Source organism: Macaca nemestrina, chromosome 12, assembly GCF_043159975.1.
Source record: "Macaca nemestrina isolate mMacNem1 chromosome 12, mMacNem.hap1, whole genome shotgun sequence".
Classification (NCBI taxonomy): Eukaryota; Metazoa; Chordata; class Mammalia; order Primates; family Cercopithecidae; genus Macaca; species Macaca nemestrina.
In genome coordinates, this window is record NC_092136.1 from 59,478,810 (window position 1) to 59,500,130 (window position 21,321).

Genomic DNA, 21,321 nt, shown 5'->3' on the forward strand with positions numbered 1-21,321 from the left:
TCTGCTTCTATCTTTCCTCCCAGGGCTGTTGACAGTAGCCTGGCCCTTGGCCAGACGGGCCAACTCTGTGGTGCAGCTGGAGATCGGGGCTCAGGATGGAGGTGGCCTACAGGCAGAACCCAGTGCCCGAGTGAACATCAGCATTGTGCCTGGAACCCCCACACCACCCATATTTGAGCAACTACAGTATGTTTTTTCTGTGCCAGAGGATGTGGCACCAGGCACCAGTGTGGGCATAGTCCAGGCACACAACCCACCAGGTATCATTTAGCTTTATACCCACTTGGTGCCAGACCCAAATACCCCAGTATAACCCTCCAGCACCATCTGAAGGTACCTTAGAGTATCACAGCGCAGATAGCCCCTGAGTATAAAACACTCTGGTACCAATGCCCAGCACCTCCTTAGGCACGGTGCAGGCACACTGCTTCATGAGGCACAGGAATGTCACCTCAGTGCCAACCAACCTCTTTGCCAACCCCTGCCCCTCCTCCTATTTTGAAAGGCATGGGTGTGGGCACTGCCCATTCCTTCTTGGGATCAGAGTCTGGGTCCTGACTCAATAAGGGACTTTTTCCTGATCCCATTTTCGTCCTCCCTAGGTCGCTTGGCACCTGTGACCCTTTCCCTATCAGGTGGGGATCCCCGAGGACTCTTCTCCCTAGATGCGATTTCGGGGCTGTTGCAAACACTTCGCCCTCTGGACCGGGAGCTACTGGGACCGGTACTGGAGCTGGAGGTGCGAGCAGGCAGTGGAGTCCCCCCAGCTTTTGCTGTAGCTCGGGTGCGTGTGCTGCTGGATGATGTGAATGACAACTCCCCTGCCTTTCCTGCACCTGAAGACACGGTATTGCTACCACCAAACACTGCCCCAGGGACTCCCATCTATACACTGCGGGCTCTTGACCCCGACTCAGGTGTTAACAGTCGAGTCACCTTTACCCTGCTTGCTGGGGGTGGTGGAGCCTTCACCGTGGACCCCACCACAGGCCATGTACGGCTTATGAGGCCTCTGGGGCCCTCAGGAGGGCCAGCCCATGAGCTGGAGCTGGAGGCCCGGGATGGGGGCTCCCCACCACGCACCAGCCACTTTCGACTGCGGGTGGTGGTACAGGATGTGGGAACCCGTGGGCTGGCTCCCCAATTCGACAGCCCTACCTACCGTGTGGACCTGCCCTCAGGCACCATCCCTGGAACTCAGGTCCTGCAAGTGCAGGCCCAAGCACCAGATGGGGGCCCTGTCACGTATCACCTTGCAGCAGAGGGAGCAAGTAGCCCCTTTGGCCTGGAGCCACAGAGTGGGTGGCTATGGGTGCGGGCAGCGCTGGACCGTGAGGCCCAGGAGTTGTACATACTGAAGGTAATGGCAGTGTCTGGGTCCAAAGCTGAGTTGGGGCAGCAGACAGGCACAGCCACCGTGAGGGTCAGCATCCTCAACCAGAATGAACACAGTCCCCGCTTGTCTGAGGATCCCACCTTCCTGGCTGTGGCTGAGAACCAGCCCCCAGGGACCAGCGTGGGCCGAGTCTTTGCCACTGACCGAGACTCGGGACCCAATGGACGTCTGACCTACAGCCTGCAACAGCTGTCTGAAGACAGCAAGGCCTTCCGCATCCACCCCCAGACTGGTGAGCACAGAGACCCAAATCCTGAGACCCCATAACCTTATCCCCAGCCTGGTGAACATCCAGACAGTATCCCCAACCCCCAGCTCCCATCTCACCCCTGAGAGTGAGGATTTAGCTCTGGCATTCCCTCCCCCACTCCCCAAAACCCAGCTTCTTAGGTGCAGGCCTCAGGCTCTGCATCCCTAAATATCTCATACATGATCCCCTTCTTGCACTCCCAGGAGAAGTGACCACACTCCAAACCCTGGACCGTGAGCAGCAGAGCACCTATCAGCTCCTGGTGCAGGTGCAGGATGGAGGGAGCCCATCCCACAGCACCACAGGCACTGTGCATGTTGCAGTGCTTGACCTCAACGACAACAGCCCCACCTTCCTGCAGGCTTCAGGAGCTGCTGCTGGCGGCCTCCCTATACAGGTATGTGAAGTGGCAGGACTTTGTCCTGAAAAGTGTGAGAGGGAGTGGGGATCTCCCCATAGAGCTGTAGACGTAGGTAAGAGACTGCCTCCTGGATCGGGTGTCGGAGCCCAAAAGAGGTTCTGCCTGCCCGCAGGTGAGGGAAGCTTTATCCTGAGTTGTCTGAAGAACAGGAAAGAGACAACTAGGTGAGTTGTGTTCCCACAGGTACCAGACCGCGTGCCTCCAGGAACACTGGTGACAACTCTGCAAGCGAAGGATCCAGATGAGGGGGAGAATGGGACCATCTTGTACACGCTAACTGGTATGGGAGTGGAGAGAAGAGAATTGGTGGGTGATGGCATGCCTTCACGGCCTGCCCAGCTCTGGGCCCCAAGCCCTCATCTTACTCTGCCTGTCCCCAGGTCCTGGCTCAGAACTTTTCTCTCTGAACCCTCACTCAGGGGAGCTGCTCACTGCAGCTCCCCTGATCCGAGCAGAGCGGCCCCACTATGTGCTGACACTGAGTGCTCACGACCAAGGCAGCCCTCCTCGAAGTGCCAGCCTCCAGCTGCTGGTGCAGGTATGGCTGCCCTTCCCACAGTCTGCCCACCTCCGCTTGGCTACCGCTGTAGGTCCCCTTCAGTAGCTCCAGCTTCATGGGAGTCCTTGGGCTCCAGTAGTAGTCAGGTTACTCTGACCACTCTTTCCTACCACCTGGGAAGCCAGCCCAGATCCCCTTTTACACCGGCCCTCACAATTCTGTTCTCCCTCCCCGGTCCACAAAAGGTGCTTCCCTCAGCTCGCTTGGCCGAGCCGCCCCCAGACCTCGCAGAGCGGGACCCAGCGGCACCAGTGCCTGTCGTGCTGACGGTGACAGCAGCTGAGGGGCTGCAGCCTGGCTCTCTGTTGGGCTCGGTGGCACCTCCAGAGCCCGCGGGTTTGGGCGCACTCACCTACACACTGGTGGGCGGTGCCGATCCCGAGGGCACCTTCGCGCTGGATGCGGCCTCAGGGCGCTTGTACCTGGCGCGGCCCCTGGACTTCGAAGCAGGCCCGCCATGGCGCGCGCTCACGGTACGCGCTGAGGGGCCGGGAGGCGCGGGCGCGCGGCTGCTGCGAGTGCAGGTGCGCGTGCAGGACGAGAATGAGCATGCGCCCGCCTTCGCGCGCGATCCGCTGGCGCTGGCGCTGCCCGAGAACCCGGAGCCCAGCGCAGCGCTGTACACTTTCCGCGCGTCGGACGCCGACGGCCCCGGCCCCAATAGCGACGTGCGCTACCGCCTGCTGCGCCAGGAGCCGCCCGTGCCGGCGCTTCGCCTGGACGCGCGCACCGGGGCGCTCAGCGCTCCGCGCGGCCTGGACCGAGAGACCACTCCCGCGCTGCTGCTGCTGGTGGAAGCCACCGACCGGCCAGCCAACGCCAGCCGCCGCCGTGCAACGCGCGTTTCTGCGCGCGTCTTCGTCACGGATGAGAATGACAACGCGCCTGTCTTCGCCTCGCCCTCACGCGTGCGCCTCCCAGAGGACCAGCCGCCTGGGCCCGCGGCGCTGCACGTGGTAGCCCGGGACCCGGACCTGGGCGAGGCCGCACGCGTGTCCTATCGGCTGGCATCTGGCGGGGACGGACACTTCCGGCTGCACTCAAGCACTGGTGAGGGTTAGGTTGAGGGTGAGGGCGAGGAAGGTGCTGATGTGGAGTGTTGAGGTCCCCACCAACCTGCCTTACCGCTCACCTAGGAGCACTGTCCGTGGTGCAGCCGTTGGACCGCGAACAACGAGCTGAGCACGTACTGACAGTGGTGGCCTCAGACCACGGCTCCCCGCCGCGCTCGGCCACTCAGGTCCTGACCGTCAGTGTCGCTGACGTCAACGACGAGGCGCCTACTTTCCAGCAGCAGGAGTACAGCGTCCTCTTGCGTGAGAACAGCGCACCTGGCACATCTCTGCTCACCTTGCGAGCAACCGACCCCGACCTGGGTAAGACCTCGGGGGATGAATTATGAGTGGGATGGACTGGGGCAAGAAAGAGCGTTTTTACCCTCTGATCGCCCTCCATTCTGTCCCTCCTCAGGGGCCAACGGGCAAGTGACTTATGGAGGCGTCTCTAGCGGAAGCTTTTCTCTGGATCCTGACACTGGTGTTCTCACGACTCTTCGGGCCCTTGATCGAGAGGAGCAGGAGGAGATCAACCTGACAGGTACATGTTGACAGCACCCCAAAAGCCTGAGTGAGGTGTTGTAAACACCAGTATTATCTGGACAGAATACCCAAAGTACTACCTTCTAGAAGTTTTTGCCTAATGCCACAAAGCTCCTGTTACGTTTTTGGACCCTTTTGGGGAGTCAAGAGTTTGGCAGGGTGCAAGGTGAACTGACTTCTAGACTGCCACAACTGTGACCATACAAATTCTAAAATGCATAATGTCACAGCTATGCCCTCCTGGCCTCCCTCAGATACTGCAGTCATTTAACAGAGAAGCATATTGATACTGAATATTGGAGAGGTCAAGTGACTTGCTCAAGCTCATGCAACTTGGAAGTGGCAGGGCTGGGACTTGAACCCAGATCTTTTCATACCTCATTTAGTGCCTTTCCTGTTACACCACCACTAGTCCAAGATATATCTTGCATGCACCAAGCATGGGAGGTAGGACACATGTGTGTTTATGTATGCATAACACATGTGTGCCTGGGAGGTATGGAGAGATGGACATTTTCTGGTTTGTGTGCACCGAATGAACATATATGACCACTATGTGGTGTGGATTTCTCCATGTGATGAGAGCAGACTAGACTTCATTGATTTTGCTTTCCCACAGTGTATGCCCAGGACAGGGGCTCACCTCCCCAGTTAACTCATGCCACCATTCGAGTGGCTGTGGAGGATGAGAATGACCATGCACCAACCTTTGGGAGTACCCATCTCTCTCTGGAGGTGCCTGAGGGCCAGGACCCCCAAACCCTTACCATGCTTCGGGCTTCTGATCCAGATGTGGGAGCCAATGGGCAGTTGCAGTACCGCATCCTAGGTGAGAACCTTCCCACTCCCACTAACTCAGCACCCACTTGCCTGGTTCTTGCTCCTCCTTGGCTGCTGTCAGCCTCAGTGCATGTGTCTGGGTCTCCTTTTCCCTCATGATATCGTCCACCTTTTCTTTCATGCTTATACCCAGTATATCTGGGTATCTCTTTCCATGCCCTTTATCTCCCTGTGTGTCTCTGTTTCTATCTTCCTATTTCTTTTCTTTCTCATTTATTTCTCCCTGTAGAGCAGTCGTTCTCAAACTTTTTGGTCCCAGAAACCCTTAACACTCTTAATTTTTGAGAACCCTAAAGAGTTTTTATGTGGATTATATTAGTATTTACTGTATTAGGTAATAAAACTGAGATGATGTTAAAATATGATTGTGAAACAAGCCAATGAAGTATACAGCTTGCCGGTATTTCTGTGTAAGCACAAGGAAATACTAAGATTTCAAGTAACAGTTTGTTGGACAGTAATTAATTTCAGAGATTAAAGCAGGTGTAACTGAAGATAGCCAGAGCAGACTGAATCTCTGAAGACACACACATTCATGCTCTGAACTTTCTATCTAGAAAATTCTAGAAAACACAGGAATACATAAGCACACATTGCATTAACCAAGACATTATATCATCACATGTCATAGAGCATCTGCAAATTCTACTGTACATCTGTGAGATAATGAGAATAAAAAGGCCATATAATGGCTTAGTAGTGCTATGAAATAATTTTGATCTTATGCATATGAAAAGGACCTGGGGGACTCCTGGGGTTCCCAGACCACACACAGATGATACCAGCTGCTTTATAGTATCTTCTGTTACTTTCCATTTCTGTTTTTCTGTTTTTCTTCCTTTCTTTCATAAGTGCAGTTGCTTTTGTGCACATGCTCACTCTCTCTGCTGTTGTCTGTAAATCACCCCCATCCCCATGACATATGTATATTTATGTGTGCATGCCCTTCTCTGCAGATGGGGACCCATCAGGAGCCTTTGTCCTAGACCTTGCCTCTGGAGAGTTTGGCACCATGAGGCCACTAGACAGAGAGGTGGAGCCAGCTTTCCAGCTGAGGATAGAGGCCCGGGATGGAGGCCAGCCAGCTCTCAGTGCCACGCTGCTTTTGACAGTGACAGTGCTGGATGCCAATGACCATGCTCCAGCCTTTCCTGTGCCTGCCTACTCTGTGGAGGTGCCGGAGGATGTGCCTGCAGGGACCCTGCTGCTACAGCTACAGGCTCATGACCCTGATGCTGGAGCCAATGGCCGTGTAACTTACTACCTGGGTGCCGGTACAGCAGGAGCCTTCCTGCTGGAGCCCAGCTCTGGAGAACTGCGCACAGCTGCAGCCTTGGACAGAGAACAGTGTCCCAGCTACACCTTTGCTGTGAGTGCAGTGGATGGTGCAGCTGCTGGGCCCCTAAGCACCACAGTGTCTGTCACCATCACAGTGCGTGATGTCAATGACCATGCACCCACCTTCCCCACCAGTCCTCTGCGCCTACGCCTGCCCCGCCCAGGCCCCAGCTTCAGTACCCCAACTCTGGCTCTGGCTACACTGAGAGCTGAAGATCGTGATGCTGGTGCCAATGCTTCCATTCTGTACCGACTGGCGGGCACACCACCTCCTGGCACTACTGTGGACTCTTACACTGGTGAAATCCGTGTGGCCCGCTCTCCTGTAGCTCTAGGCGCCCGGGATCGTGTCCTATTCATTGTGGCCACTGATCTTGGCCGTCCAGCTCGCTCTGCCACTGGTGTGATCATTGTTGGACTGCAGGGGGAAGCTGAGCGTGGACCCCGCTTTCCCCGGACTAGCAGTGAGGCTATGATTCGTGAGAATGCACCCCCAGGTGGGTTTCCAGCCATTTCTCCCAGATTCGAACTCCCAAATGGGCTGGGGTTGCCCATTGAAAATGTCCCCCAAACTCTCCCAGTCTCACGCTCGCAGTCCAACAATACCATTCTTTCTGCAGGGACTCCTATTGTCTCCCCGAGGGCTGTCCATGCAGGAGGCACAAATGGACCCATCACCTACAGCATTCTCAGTGGAAATGAGAAAGGGACATTCTCCATCCAGCCTAGTACAGGTAAGGAATAGGAGCAGGGGCTCTGTGCGGGACAGGCTACTGGGGAAGCAGGTTCTTTGCATCAGAGGAGCCTTTGATGGGTGAAGGGCTATCCTTGAGTAACAGGTCTCAGAGAAGGAGGCTCCAGGGCAAGCAAAGGGAGCTGTCACTGATGCATTCTGCCTCCCCCAGGTGCCATCACAGTTCGCTCAGCAGAGGGGCTGGACTTCGAGGTGAGTCCACGACTGCGACTGGTGCTGCAGGCAGAGAGCGGAGGAGCCTTTGCCTTCACTGTGCTGACCCTGACCCTGCAAGATGCCAACGACAATGCTCCCCGTTTCCTGCGGCCCCATTACGTGGCCTTCCTTCCTGAGTCCCGGCCCTTGGAGGGGCCCCTGCTGCAGGTGCGGGGTGTGATGGAAAGATGGGGGAGCAGAGCTAGTCAGACTTGTCTGTGGCCAGACCAGTCCCAGCAGCCTCCTACCCTCACCAGGTGGAGGCAGATGACCTGGATCAAGGCTCTGGAGGACAGATTTCCTACAGTCTGGCTGCATCCCAGCCAGCACGTGGATTGTTCCACGTAGACCCAGCCACAGGCACTATCACCACCACAGCCATCCTGGACCGTGAGATCTGGGCCGAAACACGGTGAGTCCTGGCCCTGTGGACCTGAGACCCTATCTTGGGCCTGTCCAGTTTAAAGCCCTGCCTTGAACCCACCTCAGTCCCTTGGCCACATCCTGAATTCCCCAGCCCTAAGGTCTGTCCTGAGTCCTCCTGGCCCTGCCCAGAGTTCCCCCTTATTGCCATGCCCCACCCGATGATTGTGCTTTGTACCCAGGTTGGTACTGATGGCCACAGACAGAGGGAGCCCAGCCCTGGTGGGCTCAGCTACCTTGACGGTGATGGTCATCGACACCAATGACAACCGCCCCACCATCCCCCAGCCCTGGGAGCTCCGAGTGTCAGAAGGTGAGACTGGGTAAAGTGGGTGGCATAAAGGGTGGCAGAAAGACATTTTTCTCCACCCTGCGGCTCAAGGTGGGGCTGTGTCCATGCCAAACACATTTGTCTCCTGTATTTCAGATGCGTTATTGGGCTCAGAGATTGCACAGGTAACAGGGAATGATGTGGACTCAGGACCGGTGCTGTGGTATGTGCTGAGCCCATCTGGGCCCCAGGATCCCTTCAGTGTTGGCCGCTATGGAGGCCGTGTCTCCCTCACGGGGCCCCTGGACTTTGAGCAGTGTGACCGCTACCAGCTGCAGCTGCTGGCGCATGATGGGCCTCATGAGGGCCGTGCCAACCTCACAGTGCTTGTGGAGGATGTCAATGATAATGCACCTGCCTTCTCACAGAGCCTCTACCAGGTATTGACACCCCTGGATCCACCTTCACCTGGGCCTGGGTTGTTCTTATTGGAGGCAAGTATCAGAGCTAGCAGTTGCTAAGGTGGGCTGGATGTTGGAGCTGATCTGGGAATGGGAAGGTCCCAAGTCCTGTGAACTACATCCTGGTTTTGCATCCTGTACCCACAAAGGGGAGAAGGTGGGCATTTCCCATTCGAATACTTAGGAGTAGGGGCTCCGAGTATTCCAAGTATTGGAATGGACGCCAAGCAGGGCTCAAGGAAGCAAGCTCAAGAACAGGCTGCATGGACAGCAGGGCAAATGGGAAGCCTGGCCATAAGCACTTCTCCTCACACTTCAGGTAATGCTGCTTGAGCACACACCCCCAGGCAGTGCCATTCTCTCCGTCTCTGCCACTGATCGGGACTCAGGTGCCAATGGTCACATCTCCTACCACCTGGCTTCCCCTGCTGATGGCTTCAGTGTTGACCCCAACAATGGTACGTCTTTCCCAGGATCTGCCCCTTGCCTTTGACTGTGTTAGGCTATAATCTGACCTCATTCCTTGAATTTGTTACTCAAACTCTGTAACTCCTAGATGTCTGGCCCAGGGAGGACATTTCCTCCCCTCTGTCTTCATTGTAAGCCCCTTGTTGAGTGCATGTCTAGAAGCTGTTCCCTAAGCTGTGAAGCCTTGAGGCCATCCCCTTGTTTCCCAGCAGATAGGCCATTCCCTGAGTCTGACTTTCAAAACCATTTCCTAGATCCTGAAGGGTCACTCTTCTGTTCACTCACAGCCTTTGTTGAGTATGTTTCTTTCCCTTCCATTCTCATCTCAGGGACCCTGTTCACAATAGTGGGAACAGTGGCCTTGGGCCATGACGGGTCAGGAGCAGTGGATGTGGTGCTGGAAGCACGAGACCACGGGACTCCAGGCCGGGCAGCACGAGCCACAGTGCATGTACAACTGCAGGACCAGAACGACCATGCCCCGAGCTTCACATTGCCACACTACCGTGTGGCTGTGACTGAGGACCTACCCCCTGGCTCCACTCTGCTCACCCTGGAGGCTACAGATGCTGATGGAAGCCGCACCCATGCCGCTGTGGAGTACAGCATCATCAGTGGCAACTGGGGCCGAGTCTTCCAGCTGGAACCCAGGCTGGCTGAGGCTGGGGAGAGTGCTGGACCAGGCCCCCAGGCACTGGGCTGCCTGGTGTTGCTTGAACCTCTAGACTTTGAAAGCCTGACACAGTACAATCTAACAGTGGCTGCAGCTGACCGTGGGCAGCCACCCCAAAGTTCAGTCGTGCCAGTCACTGTCACTGTACTAGATGTCAATGACAACCCACCTGTCTTTACCCGAGCATCCTACCGTGTGGCAGTACCTGAGGACACACCTGTTGGAGCTGAGCTGCTGCATGTAGAGGCCTCTGACGCTGACCCTGGCCCTCACGGCCTCGTGCGTTTCACTGTCAGCTCAGGCGACCCATCAGGGCTCTTTGAACTGGATGAGAGCTCAGGCACCTTGCGACTGGCCCATGCCCTGGACTGTGAGACCCAGGCTCGACATCAGCTTGTAGTACAGGCTGCTGACCCTGCTGGTGCACACTTTGCTTTGGCACCAGTGACAATTGAGGTCCAGGATGTGAATGATCATGGCCCAGCCTTCCCACTGAACTTACTCAGCACCAGCCTGGCCGAGAATCAGCCTCCAGGCACTCTCGTGACCACTCTGCATGCAATCGACGGGGATGCTGGGGCTTTTGGGAAGCTCCGTTACAGCCTGTTGGAGGCTGGGCCAGGGCCTGAGGGCCGTGAGGCATTTGCACTGAACAGCTCAACAGGGGAGTTGCGTGCACGAGTGGCCTTTGACTACGAGCACACAGAAAGCTTCCGGCTGCTGGTGGGTGCTGCTGATGCTGGGAATCTCTCAGCCTCTGTCACTGTGTCGGTGCTGGTGACTGGAGAGGATGAGTATGACCCGGTATTTCTGGCACCAGCTTTCCACTTCCAAGTGCCCGAAGGTGCCCGGCGTGGCCACAGCTTGGGTCATGTGCAGGCCACAGACGAGGATGGGGGTGCTGATGGCCTGGTTCTGTATTCCCTTGCCACCTCTTCACCCTATTTTGGTATTAACCAGACTACAGGTGCCCTGTACCTGCGGGTGGACAGTCGAGCACCAGGCAGTGGAACAGCCACCACTGGGGGTGGGGGCCGGACCCGGCGGGAAGCACCACGGGAGCTGAGGCTGGAGGTGATAGCACGGGGGCCTCTGCCTGGTTCCCGGAGTGCCACAGTGCCTGTGACCGTGGATATCACCCACACCGCACTGGGCCTGGCACCTGACCTCAACCTGCTATTAGTAGGGGCTGTAGCAGCCTCCTTGGGAGTTGTGGTGGTGCTTGCACTGGCAGCCCTTGTCCTAGGACTTGTTCGGGCCCGTGGCCGCAAGGCTGAGGCAGCCCCTGGCCCAATGTCACAGGCAGCACCCCTAGCCAGTGGCTCACTGCAGAAAGTGGGCCGGGAGCCACCTAGTCCACCACCCTCTGAGCACCTCTATCACCAGACTCTTCCCAGCTATGGTGGGCCAGGAGCTGGAGGACCCTACCCCCGTGGTGGCTCCTTGGACCCTTCACATTCAAGTGGCCGAGGCTCAGCAGAGGCTGCAGAGGATGATGAGATCCGCATGATCAATGAGTTCCCCCGTGTGGCCAGTGTGGCCTCCTCTCTGGCTGCCCGTGGCCCTGACTCAGGCATCCAGCAGGATGCAGATGGACTGAGTGACACATCCTGTGAGCCACCTGCCCCTGACACCTGGTATAAGGGCCGAAAGGCAGGGCTGCTGCTGCCAGGTGCAGGAGCCACTCTCTATCGAGAGGAGGGGCCCCCAGCCACTGCCACAGCCTTCCTGGGGGGCTGTGGCCTGAGCCCTGCACCCACTGGGGACTATGGCTTCCCAGCAGATGGCAAGCCATGTGTGGCAGGTGCACTGACAGCCATTGTGGCCGGCGAGGAGGAGCTCCGTGGCAGCTATAACTGGGACTACCTGCTGAGCTGGTGCCCTCAGTTCCAACCACTGGCCAGTGTCTTCACAGAGATTGCTCGGCTCAAGGATGAAGCTCGGCCATGTCCCCCAGCTCCCCGTATCGACCCACCACCCCTCATCACTGCCGTGGCCCACCCAGGAGCCAAGTCTGTGCCCCCCAAGCCAGCAAACACAGCTGCAGCCCGGGCCATCTTCCCACCAGCTCCGCACCGCTCGCCCATCAGCCATGAAGGCTCCCTGTCCTCAGCTGCCATGTCCCCCAGCTTCTCACCCTCTCTGTCTCCTCTGGCTGCTCGCTCACCCGTTGTCTCACCATTTGGGGTGGCCCAGGGTCCCTCAGCCTCAGCACTCAGCACAGAGTCTGGCCTGGAGCCACCTGATGACACGGAGCTGCACATCTAGCTGTGGCCCAGGCTGGGCCCCGACCTGGGATGCGCATAGTGTCCCCAATGCAGGTCCCACTCTGAGCCTGCCCTGGGCAGCCTCGTACTATGAATGGCTACGGGGAGGCCACCACCAGGCCCCAGCTCTCCACCCTGAACTCCCCAGCCCCCTCAGAGCACTAGGACCATAGAAGTCCTGTTGGTCACTGACCTGTGACCAGATCCAATGTGGGGAGAAATATGAAGGAGGTAGCAGCCCTGGGTTCTCAGTGAGGGCTCCCTGCCCTGCACCAGCACCCTGAGATGGAGCTGAGACTTTATTTATTGGGGGTAGGGGGATGGAGGAGGTCCCTCCAACATGTTTGGACCCAGCTCCTTTGGGTTCCACTGACGCCCCTGCCCCTGCCCCTGCCCAGAACCAAGTGCCAATTCTCACTCTGGAGCCTTAATAAACTGCAATTTGTATCCAGTCTCCAGCTTTGTTCTATAGGGATGACTGGAAGACACCTGGCAGAGTATTGTGGATATCTCAGGAGGCACAGAGGGGTGGTGGGGTGGGGATGGCACTGGGAGCTCAGGAGCCTAGCCTGAGGCTGATGATCACATCTCTCTGCAGCTAATCTTTTCCTTGTAATATGGGCAAGAGGCCAGCAGGGCCTTGAGAGGGATCAGTTGGGTGTGAAAGGGGATCTTGGGGATGACCAGCTCTAGGCCCGAAATTCTTTTTTTAAAATAAGTCGGGGTGGGTACAAGAGCAGTCAAGGGGTTTATTTGTTTTTCTTGGGGCCACTAAATATCCACATTGTAATAATAGCTCAATTTGTTGAGCCTTTGTCATGTCAGGCTTTCTGCAGGTGGCTGTCTTGCTTCATCTCAGTGTAAACTTTCACAGTCATACAAAGGGATTTGGGAACCACTGGTGTAGACCATTCTTTGGGGGAGCCAGGCTGTGAGGGAAAGGCGATTGGCCAATATTTGAGAAGTTCATGGGACTGAGGAAATTAGAAAAAAAAAAAAAAGTGGTCAAAGAGAAATGTTTCTGAGCATGATGCTAGTAAATACAGCTCTAGGATCCAAGCTTAGTGGGAAACTGGAGGGATCAATGGACAGGAGGAAGTCAGATTAATAGGAGTGAGGAAAAACAATAGCTTGAAAAAACAGAAGGTTATAGTCTAAGAAAGGATTCTATAATTATAATTTCAAAGGTAGAGCAGTTTTGAGAGATAGCAAGCCCAAGTGTAGCCATGGGACTGGTTTGCTTCAGTGAAGTGAAGGTAATGCTCCTTGGGTTTAATGAGATGAAGAAACGGAAGGTTAGGGTGTTGAATGGGTCTTTTATCTAGATAATTTGATCATCTAGGTCAAATGATCACAGGAATTGGGATGGAGAGAAAAGTGAAGTGCCGTAATCTTCAGCGTGGGAATATGATCTATAGGTTAATGGATGTCAGTGGCCTGTAGGACAACAGCAAGAGTAGAGGGATCTATCTAAAAAGTATTGAGGTCAGAACAAGGGATTTTACATGAGTATAGGATTAATGGTTTTAGAAGTTAAAATGACACTGCTGACACCATCTTCCATATGGATTTTTTGGGGAAAAAAATACTTAGGAAGACTGGAAGGGAACTGAATCCTCAGGGTTTTAACTCTCATTGAAAATCTTCTTGTAATGACCCCAATTCGAAGCAGTAAACTCAGACCTTGTGGGCTTTGAGTTACCATTAGAAAGAAGCAAAGGTCTGTTTCCATTTTAGCCACCTGAGCCCACTAAACAAGATGCAAGATTCCTCCGTGGCTCTTGGAACAAAGTTGATTTCCTTGAAAACCTTGGGACCCGTAATAAACAGGACCCCAGCTGATTTTAGATCTCCTGGGAAGCTACTTAAAACTGGAAACGGATTTGAATAAAAGGATCCTGATCTTGCAAAAGCTCTACTCTGTTCATAAATGTAGTCCTAAAATGAACACAAAATTGATAATATGGAGACATAGAGGATAAAGGAGGAAAAAATTTTTTCACTGCAATATTTCAAGGCAGATCACTTTTATATAAGTCTCCATATTGTAAATGCAGAAACCTAGGCTCTGAGAGGTTATTTTGCTGATATCATATAGCTAGGAAGAACCCCGGTCTGTGGGTCTCTAGAGCCTACTCACTTGTGGTGATTCCCAGGGGACCAAGCTCAGGCTGCAGGTGGGGAGCACTGGGCTTACTCAGCGCTTGACTGGCCAGAGGGGAGAATCCGAGTGGCGGCACCACCCTTGCCTAGCATTCAGGACCACCCACGCAAGGGAGGAGCCAGCACCGTCACTAGTTACTAGGCAGAGGGTTAGTGGTGGTGGACTATAGGGTTCATGTGATCTGTCACATGACAGCAGATCTGCGGAAGGGCAGAATGGGACTCCAAGCCTGGTGAGAAATTGAGAGGGCTGGGGAGAAAGGGATCACGTTGGGGGGAGCACACATTGGGAGGGTGGGAACACAAGGACAATGTAGCTCCCACTGAAACCCACCTGCTGCCCTTACAGCCTCCTAGGGCTCTTTGCCCTCATCCTCTCTGGCAAATGCAGTTACAGCCCAGAGCCCGACCAGCGGAGAACGTGAGTTGACTTAGCACAGACCACCCCCTTCCCCATACCCTGTTCTGCCTCTCACTGTCCTGGTCCTAGCTTCTCTCACCCCCATGCCAGCTCCTAGTACACACTCCATAGTTTCATCTCTAGGTTCCTAGGCTCAGTCCCCTATCATTCACCTCATGTGATCTGTATCTGCTCCTAGGATCCTACCCAAGGTCTCAGCTCCTAATCTGGAACCTTCCATGACCAATATTTTTCATCTCTACCCTAACCAAAGCCATGTCCCTGACCCCTGACCCTACAGGCTGCCCCCAGGCTGGGTGTCCTTGGGCCGTGCGGACCCTGAGGAAGAGCTGAGTCTCACCTTTGCCTTGAGACAGCAGAACCTGGAAAGACTCTCGGAGCTGGTGCAGGCTGTGTCGGATCCCAACTCTCCTCAATACGGTGCCTTTTGGGACTGAGGACAGGATGTGGGATGCAGTGGAGGGACACAGGGCTGGGTTGGGCATGGGATGGTGATCATGTCAGGGCCTGACAAGACACTTGTGTTCCTCAGGCTAGAAACCTAAAAGGGGATGTGGTTCAGCATATAGGCTTTATGATCAAACATGAACTCAAATTCTGACTCTGCTACTTACTAGCTACCAGGCAAACGGGAAAATAGCATCTAGTACAACTTAAGTTCCTTCCCCTACCCTTGAATCCATTCTAATTTCTTCTGTTCACATACTAAGGCTGCCAGTTCTAACTCCCAAAGAGCCTTTGGATTAGTTTACTTCTTGCTGTCCTTTGTTACTACCAACTCATTTATTCCCACTCCTGGACTACTGCCCAGCTCCCCAGCTGATCTGCAGTCTCCTCCCTCCACCCCACCCCTCACTGTACTCCCCCACTCTGCTTCAAAAGTCTCTCCAACAGTCAGAATGGATTGGTTCCTTCTCCTGGTTAAAGCCCTTCACAGCAGGGGGAGTGTGCACATGTGAACTGCAGAGGCTGGGGACAGGGCAGTGTGACACTAGTATGCATGGCAGGAAACAGTGACTCACCATCGTGTTAAGCTTAAAATCAACAAGTATGCAAATCTGAGCTAAACTGGATAACTAGTGCCAAGAGATTTGAAAACATTTACTGGACATAAGCTTAAGATTAAAATGGAAAATTTGTATGTATTAATCTCATTGATTTTCATGATCATGGCAATACATGCTGTGGTGTGACATTTGCAACTTACTGGCCTTTAGGGTAAATCCATATTCTTGGCCATGGCATTTCAAGTCTCTCCAGCCTTTTCTTCTTCTGCTCCCCAAGTACACCCTACACCTGCACGCACAACCCTCCTTTACCCTGATCCAGGCTTTGGGAAGTCCTGATGTCTCATAGTCGAGGTCCAAAACGGGGAGTTTGGAAAAGCAATGAATGAGGGCAAGTGCCGCTTCTGAATCCCTGCAGGAAAATACTTGACCCTAGAGAATGTGGCTGATCTGGTGAGGCCATCCCCACTGACCCTCCACACGGTGCAAAAATGGCTCTTGGCAGCCGGAGCCCAGAAGTGCCATTCTGTGATCACACAGGACTTTCTGACTTGCTGGCTGAGCATCCGGTGAGAGGAAATGATTTCTCCATGGAGGGCACCAGTCATCCCCTCAGTGAGATGGATGGGAGGGAGTTGAGAGCTTGCTGGGGCTTGTGGGTGGGAGCTGATGCATGGGGAGACAGTGACTGACTGCCCAGGGATGCTCAGAGGCAGCTTCTTCTGTTCTGTTTTGAGCTTTCTGACCTCTGTTTTCTGACCTCCAGGCAAGCAGAGCTGCTACTCCCTGGGGCTGAGTTTCATCACTATGTGGGAGGACCTACAGAGACCCATGTTGTAAGGTCCCCACGTCCCTACCAGCTTCCACAGGCCTTGGCCCCCCATGTGGACTTTGGTAACACCTATGGGGTGAATGAGGGTTGGGGCAGACAGATCCAGGGGCTGGGGAAGTTTAGATGCCTTTGGAGACTGAGGGTAGGGTGAGTAGTAAGGTGGGCATTACAGTCTATAAGATCTCCTCAAGCCTGACTTCTCCCTACAGTGGGGGGACTGCACCGTTTTCCCCCAACATCATCCCTGAGGCAACATCCTGAGCCGCAGGTGACAGGGACTGTAGGCCTGCATTTGGGGGTGACCCCCTCTGTGATCCGTAAGCGATATAACTTGACCTCACAAGACGTGGGCTCTGGCACCAGCAATAACAGCCAAGCCTGTGCCCAGGTGAGCCAAGCAAAGATCCCCAGGGTCCTCAGTGCCTTGCCACACTGGGACTCACCCTCAGACCCACGACCTCTGCTCTGACTCCCTCCATAGTTCCTGGAGCAGTATTTCCATGACTCAGACCTGGCTCAGTTCATGCGCCTCTTCGGTGGCAACTTTGCACATCAGGCATCAGTAACCCGTGTGGTTGGACAACAGGGCCGGGGCCGGGCCGGGATTGAGGCCAGTCTAGATGTGCAGTACCTGATGAGTGCTGGCGCCAACATCTCCACCTGGGTCTACAGTAGCCCTGGTACTGCCAAGAGGACTGGACGGTGGGGAAGAGGGTGGGAGATGGGTATTGATCCCTGCCCCCTCAAGGGAATGCTGTAAGCTGGAGAGAGATCCTGACAACCCCCAATGACTATCTTTGTGCCCATCCCTCAAACAAAAATAATAATCCAGGCCGGCATGAGGGACAGGAGCCCTTCCTGCAGTGGCTCATGCTGCTCAGTAACGAGTCAGCCCTGCCACATGTGCATACTGTGAGCTATGGAGATGAGGAGGACTCCCTCAGCAGTGCCTACATCCAGCGGGTCAACACGGAGCTCATGAAGGCTGCTGCTCGGGGTCTCACCCTGCTCTTCGCCTCAGGTGACCTCCTACCCTAAACTTAGACAACGCTTCCACCCCTGGAACCTGGGAGCTTTGACCCCACAGTGACCCCTGAGCCTGGTCTCTGACTCATAATCTGAACTTAGACCTTCCAACAGGGACCACTGACCTAACCTCTACACTCTGACCTCCTGCAGTAACAGCTGACACATAAATTTCCTCTCTGACATCTGAACCCACATACTAAGCCCTGACCAATTAATATGAGTGCTACACTTGGTCTCTCTTAGGTGACAGTGGGGCCGGGTGTTGGTCTGTCTCTGGAAGACACCAGTTCCGCCCTACCTTCCCTGCCTCCAGGTAAGTACTCTAGCCTACCACTCAAGTATAACCACCACCTTTCACTTGTGATCTCATGATGTAGAACCTTTGTCTTGACCCCACCATGTGTTCCTGTGGTTCAGCCTTAAGCTTTGCCTGCCCTGGTTGCTGCACTCCTGTCTCTTCTTCCTGTAGGTCCCAGGCCCCAAATCTCTTGTGTGGGATACAGCTCCCATTGTTCCTTTTCCTCAGTCCCCAGGCATTTTAGTGGAAGATTTGGTGGATGTTCTGTAGAGAAACGTGTGCACAGTCACCTCGGACCATGCCTTGAAGGCTCAAAATCTCTTAGTCAATCCTATGTAGATGCTTCCCCATAGAGTCTAGTTCCTCCAGCAAGATCTGGGCTATACTCACCCCTCCCCACATATCTTGGAGGTCCCCTTGGGTCCCCTACTATCTGAATGCTGTCTTCTCCCCTCAGCCCCTATGTCACCACAGTGGGAGGCACATCCTTCCAGGAACCTTTCCTCATCACAGATGAAATTGTTGACTATATCAGTGGTGGTGGCTTCAGCAATGTGTTCCCACGGCCTTCATACCAGGTACATGTGTTTATGTGCATAGATGCAGGGTAAGAGTGAGGATGGGGGATCCTCAGTTCAGCTGACTGCTGGGCAGGCCACATGCCAATACTCACTCAAAAATGCCTTTCAGGAGGAAGCTGTAGCCAAGTTCCTGAGCTCTAGCCCCCACCTTCCACCATCCAGTTACTTCAATGCCAGTGGCCGTGCCTACCCAGATGTGGCTGCACTTTCTGATGGCTACTGGGTGGTCAGCAACAGAGTGCCCATTCCATGGGTGTCCGGAACCTCGGTGAGAATCAGCCCATCTCCAAACTCTCACTCAGGAACTACCCTTACCCCCTAACACCTTGAGTACCTTGCATCCAGAACCCCTGACTCCTTAGAGATGTCTGATACTTTAAACCATCACCGTCAAAAAGTCCAGTCACTCTGAACCCCTGACCTTTACTTGCACCTTCACTCTTGCAGGCCTCTACTCCAGTGTTTGGGGGGCTCCTATCCTTGATCAATGAGCACAGAATCCTCAGTGGCCGCCCCCCTCTTGGCTTTCTCAACCCAAGGCTCTACCAGCAGCATGGGGCAGGACTCTTTGATGTGAGTGTGGAAGGGAAGGGTGTGGACATTTTCATACAACTATGGGGAGTACTAAGGGGGACTTGGGGGCAGTTGGGGTGGTATGGAACAGCCTCTGAAATATATACAGGATGAGGAGGTATACTCTTTAAGTATTGGTACTAGCAGGCCCAGATCTGATGCCAGCCTCCTCCCTAGGTAACCCATGGCTGCCATGCATCCTGTCTGGATGAAGAGGTGGAGGGCCAGGGTTTCTGCTCTGGCCCTGGCTGGGATCCTGTAACAGGCTGGGGAACACCCAACTTCCCAGCTTTGCTGAAGACTCTACTCAACCCCTGACATTTTCCTATCAGGAGAGATGGCTTGTCCCCTGCCCTGAAGCTGGCAGTTCAGTCCCTTATTCTGCCCTATTGGAAGCCCTGCTGAACCCTCAACTATTGACTGCTGCAGACAGCTTATCTGCCTAACCCTGAAATGCTGTGAGCTTGACTTGACTCCCAACCCTACCATGCTCCATTATACTCAGGTCTCCCTACTCCTGCCTTAGATTCCTCAATAAGATGCTATAACTAGCATTTTTTTGAATGCATCTCCCTCTGCATCTCATCTTTCTCTTTTCTTTTTTTTTTTTTTTTTTTTTGAGACGGAGTCTCGCTCTGTCGCCCAGGCTGGAGTGCAGTGGCCGGATCTCAGCTCACTGCAAGCTCCGCCTCCCGGGTTCACGCCATTCTCCGGCCTCAGCCTCCCGAGTAGCTGGGACTACAGGCGCCCGCCACCTCGCCCGGCTAGTTTTTTTTTTGTATTTCTTAATAGAGACGGGGTTTCACCGTGTTAGCCAGGATGGTTTCGATCTCGTGACCTCGTGATCCGCCCGTCTCGGCCTCCCAAAGTGCTGGGATTACAGGCTTGAGCCACCGCGCCCGGCCTCTTTCTCTTTTCAGTCAGGCTTTTCCAAAGGGTTGTGTACAGACTCTGCACTATTTCACTTCATATTCACTGCCCAATTCACTGCAAGGAGACCTCTACTCTCACCTTTTACCCTTTCCTACCCTGACATCCAGAAACAATGGCCTGCAGTGCATACTTCTCAATCTTTGCTTTATGGCCTTTCCATCATAGTTGCCCACTCCCTCTCCTTAGCTTCCATGGCTTAACTTCTCTGACCACTCTTGTCTTCCTCCCTCATCAGCTTCTGCTACTTCATGGAATGCTGACCTTCATTGCTCCATTTGTAGGTTTTTGCTCTTCTCAGTTTACTCATTGTCCCCTGGAACAAATCACTGACATCTACAACCATTACCATCTCACTAAATAAGACTTTCTATCCAATAGTGATTGATACCTCAAATGTAAGATGTGTGATATTCAACATTTCATCTTCCATCTTCCCCAACCCAAACAATTCCATCTCTGGTTTCTTCTTGGTAAATGATGCTATGCTTTTTCCAACCAAGCCAGAATCTGTGTCATCTTTCCACCGCATCTTCAATCAACGTCCTCAATCAACAAGTCCTAATGACTGCACCTCGTACCTCTTAAGTATCTTTATCAGTCCACAAGTCCTTCCAGTGATATTTCCCAAGTATATCTAGAACTTATCCACTTATATCCCCACTGCTACTACATTAGTTTAGGGCTACATTCTCTTGAAAAGTACAGCGTCCTTACTTCCGGCCAATCCCCAAATCATCTTCCAGAGTAAAATGCAAATCCCATCAGGCCACTTGGATGAAAACCCTTCAAGGATTACTGGATAGAGTTCAGGCTTTTTATTTTCTTCCCCCAATCATAGCTCACAAACCTTCCTTGCTATTTGTTCCTAAGTAACAAATCATTTTTCCTCCTCCCTCCCCAAACCCCAAGGAACTCTCACTCTTGCTCAAGCTGTTCTGTCCCCTTAATACCACCCCTGATACAAACTGCCTGGTTAATTTCCAGAATTCTTACAAGATTCAGCTCAGAAGTCACCTTCTCTCGTGAATGTTTTGATTCCCTGAGGCTACTTCATTTTGCTATGGCTGAAAAATCCTAGATTTTCTAAACAAAACCTGTTTGAATCTTGGTTCTGATATGGACTGGGAGAGAGACTGGGTCAAGCAAGTTTATCTCCCTGAGGCTGTTTCCTCGTCTGTTAAGTGGGAATATTACCTGCCTTTCATAATCACCAGGGAATAAAGTGGAATAATGTTGATAAGAGTACTTGGCACCTGGAAGTAGGTGGCAGATGTTAATGCCCTTCCTCCCTTGCACTGCGACCCCTGTGTCTACCTCTAGTATTGTAACGACCACATAGTATTGAAATAGCCACTTTACTTGTCTGGCTTCCTTTCCAAGACCGTTGGTGCCTAGAGGACTAGAATCGTGTTCTATTTAACTTTGTATTCCCAGGTCCTAGCTCAGGAGTTGGCAAATAAGAATTAAATATCTGCTACATTGAAAATCTCACGCCTTTCACTCGTTGTGATTTTTGCATACGTTGTCGACTTAGACTGAAACCCCTCCTCCTCCTACAGCAGCACTGTGG

The 21,321-nt window shown here is 53.7% G+C and overlaps 2 protein-coding genes across 3 annotated transcripts in view; both read left to right on the forward strand.

The window, feature by feature from the left end:
• Positions 1 to 12,361, forward strand: part of LOC105488696 (dachsous cadherin-related 1) — a 33,669-nt gene extending 21,308 nt beyond the window's left edge. The window contains exons 5-21 of one of the 2 annotated variants that reach the window (XM_011753011.3): positions 24 to 260; positions 603 to 1,628; positions 1,850 to 2,043; positions 2,251 to 2,347; positions 2,448 to 2,605; positions 2,812 to 3,676; positions 3,763 to 4,002; positions 4,097 to 4,222; positions 4,844 to 5,053; positions 6,021 to 6,899; positions 7,023 to 7,136; positions 7,308 to 7,519; positions 7,609 to 7,763; positions 7,957 to 8,087; positions 8,202 to 8,485; positions 8,826 to 8,964; positions 9,304 to 12,361. In XM_011753011.3, the coding sequence (XP_011751313.2) occupies positions 24 to 260; positions 603 to 1,628; positions 1,850 to 2,043; positions 2,251 to 2,347; positions 2,448 to 2,605; positions 2,812 to 3,676; positions 3,763 to 4,002; positions 4,097 to 4,222; positions 4,844 to 5,053; positions 6,021 to 6,899; positions 7,023 to 7,136; positions 7,308 to 7,519; positions 7,609 to 7,763; positions 7,957 to 8,087; positions 8,202 to 8,485; positions 8,826 to 8,964; positions 9,304 to 11,915 (7,679 nt within the window). In that variant the 3' untranslated portion in view covers positions 11,916 to 12,361. The remainder of the gene's footprint in view (positions 1 to 23; positions 261 to 602; positions 1,629 to 1,849; positions 2,044 to 2,250; positions 2,348 to 2,447; positions 2,606 to 2,811; positions 3,677 to 3,762; positions 4,003 to 4,096; positions 4,223 to 4,843; positions 5,054 to 6,020; positions 6,900 to 7,022; positions 7,137 to 7,307; positions 7,520 to 7,608; positions 7,764 to 7,956; positions 8,088 to 8,201; positions 8,486 to 8,825; positions 8,965 to 9,303) is intronic. The other variant, XM_011753012.3, reaches the window with a different exon arrangement.
• A 1,845-nt stretch (positions 12,362 to 14,206) lies between these two features.
• LOC105488695 (tripeptidyl peptidase 1) lies at positions 14,207 to 20,250 on the forward strand. Its single transcript, XM_011753010.3, has 13 exons — positions 14,207 to 14,310; positions 14,427 to 14,498; positions 14,779 to 14,918; positions 15,924 to 16,074; positions 16,272 to 16,399; positions 16,547 to 16,725; positions 16,819 to 17,017; positions 17,170 to 17,358; positions 17,610 to 17,679; positions 18,122 to 18,242; positions 18,355 to 18,513; positions 18,693 to 18,818; positions 18,996 to 20,250. The coding sequence occupies exons 1-13, from the start codon at positions 14,267 to 14,269 to the stop codon at positions 19,134 to 19,136; spliced, it is 1,719 nt and encodes a 572-aa protein (XP_011751312.2). The 5' UTR covers positions 14,207 to 14,266; the 3' UTR covers positions 19,137 to 20,250.
• The last annotated feature ends 1,071 nt before the right edge of the window (positions 20,251 to 21,321 follow it).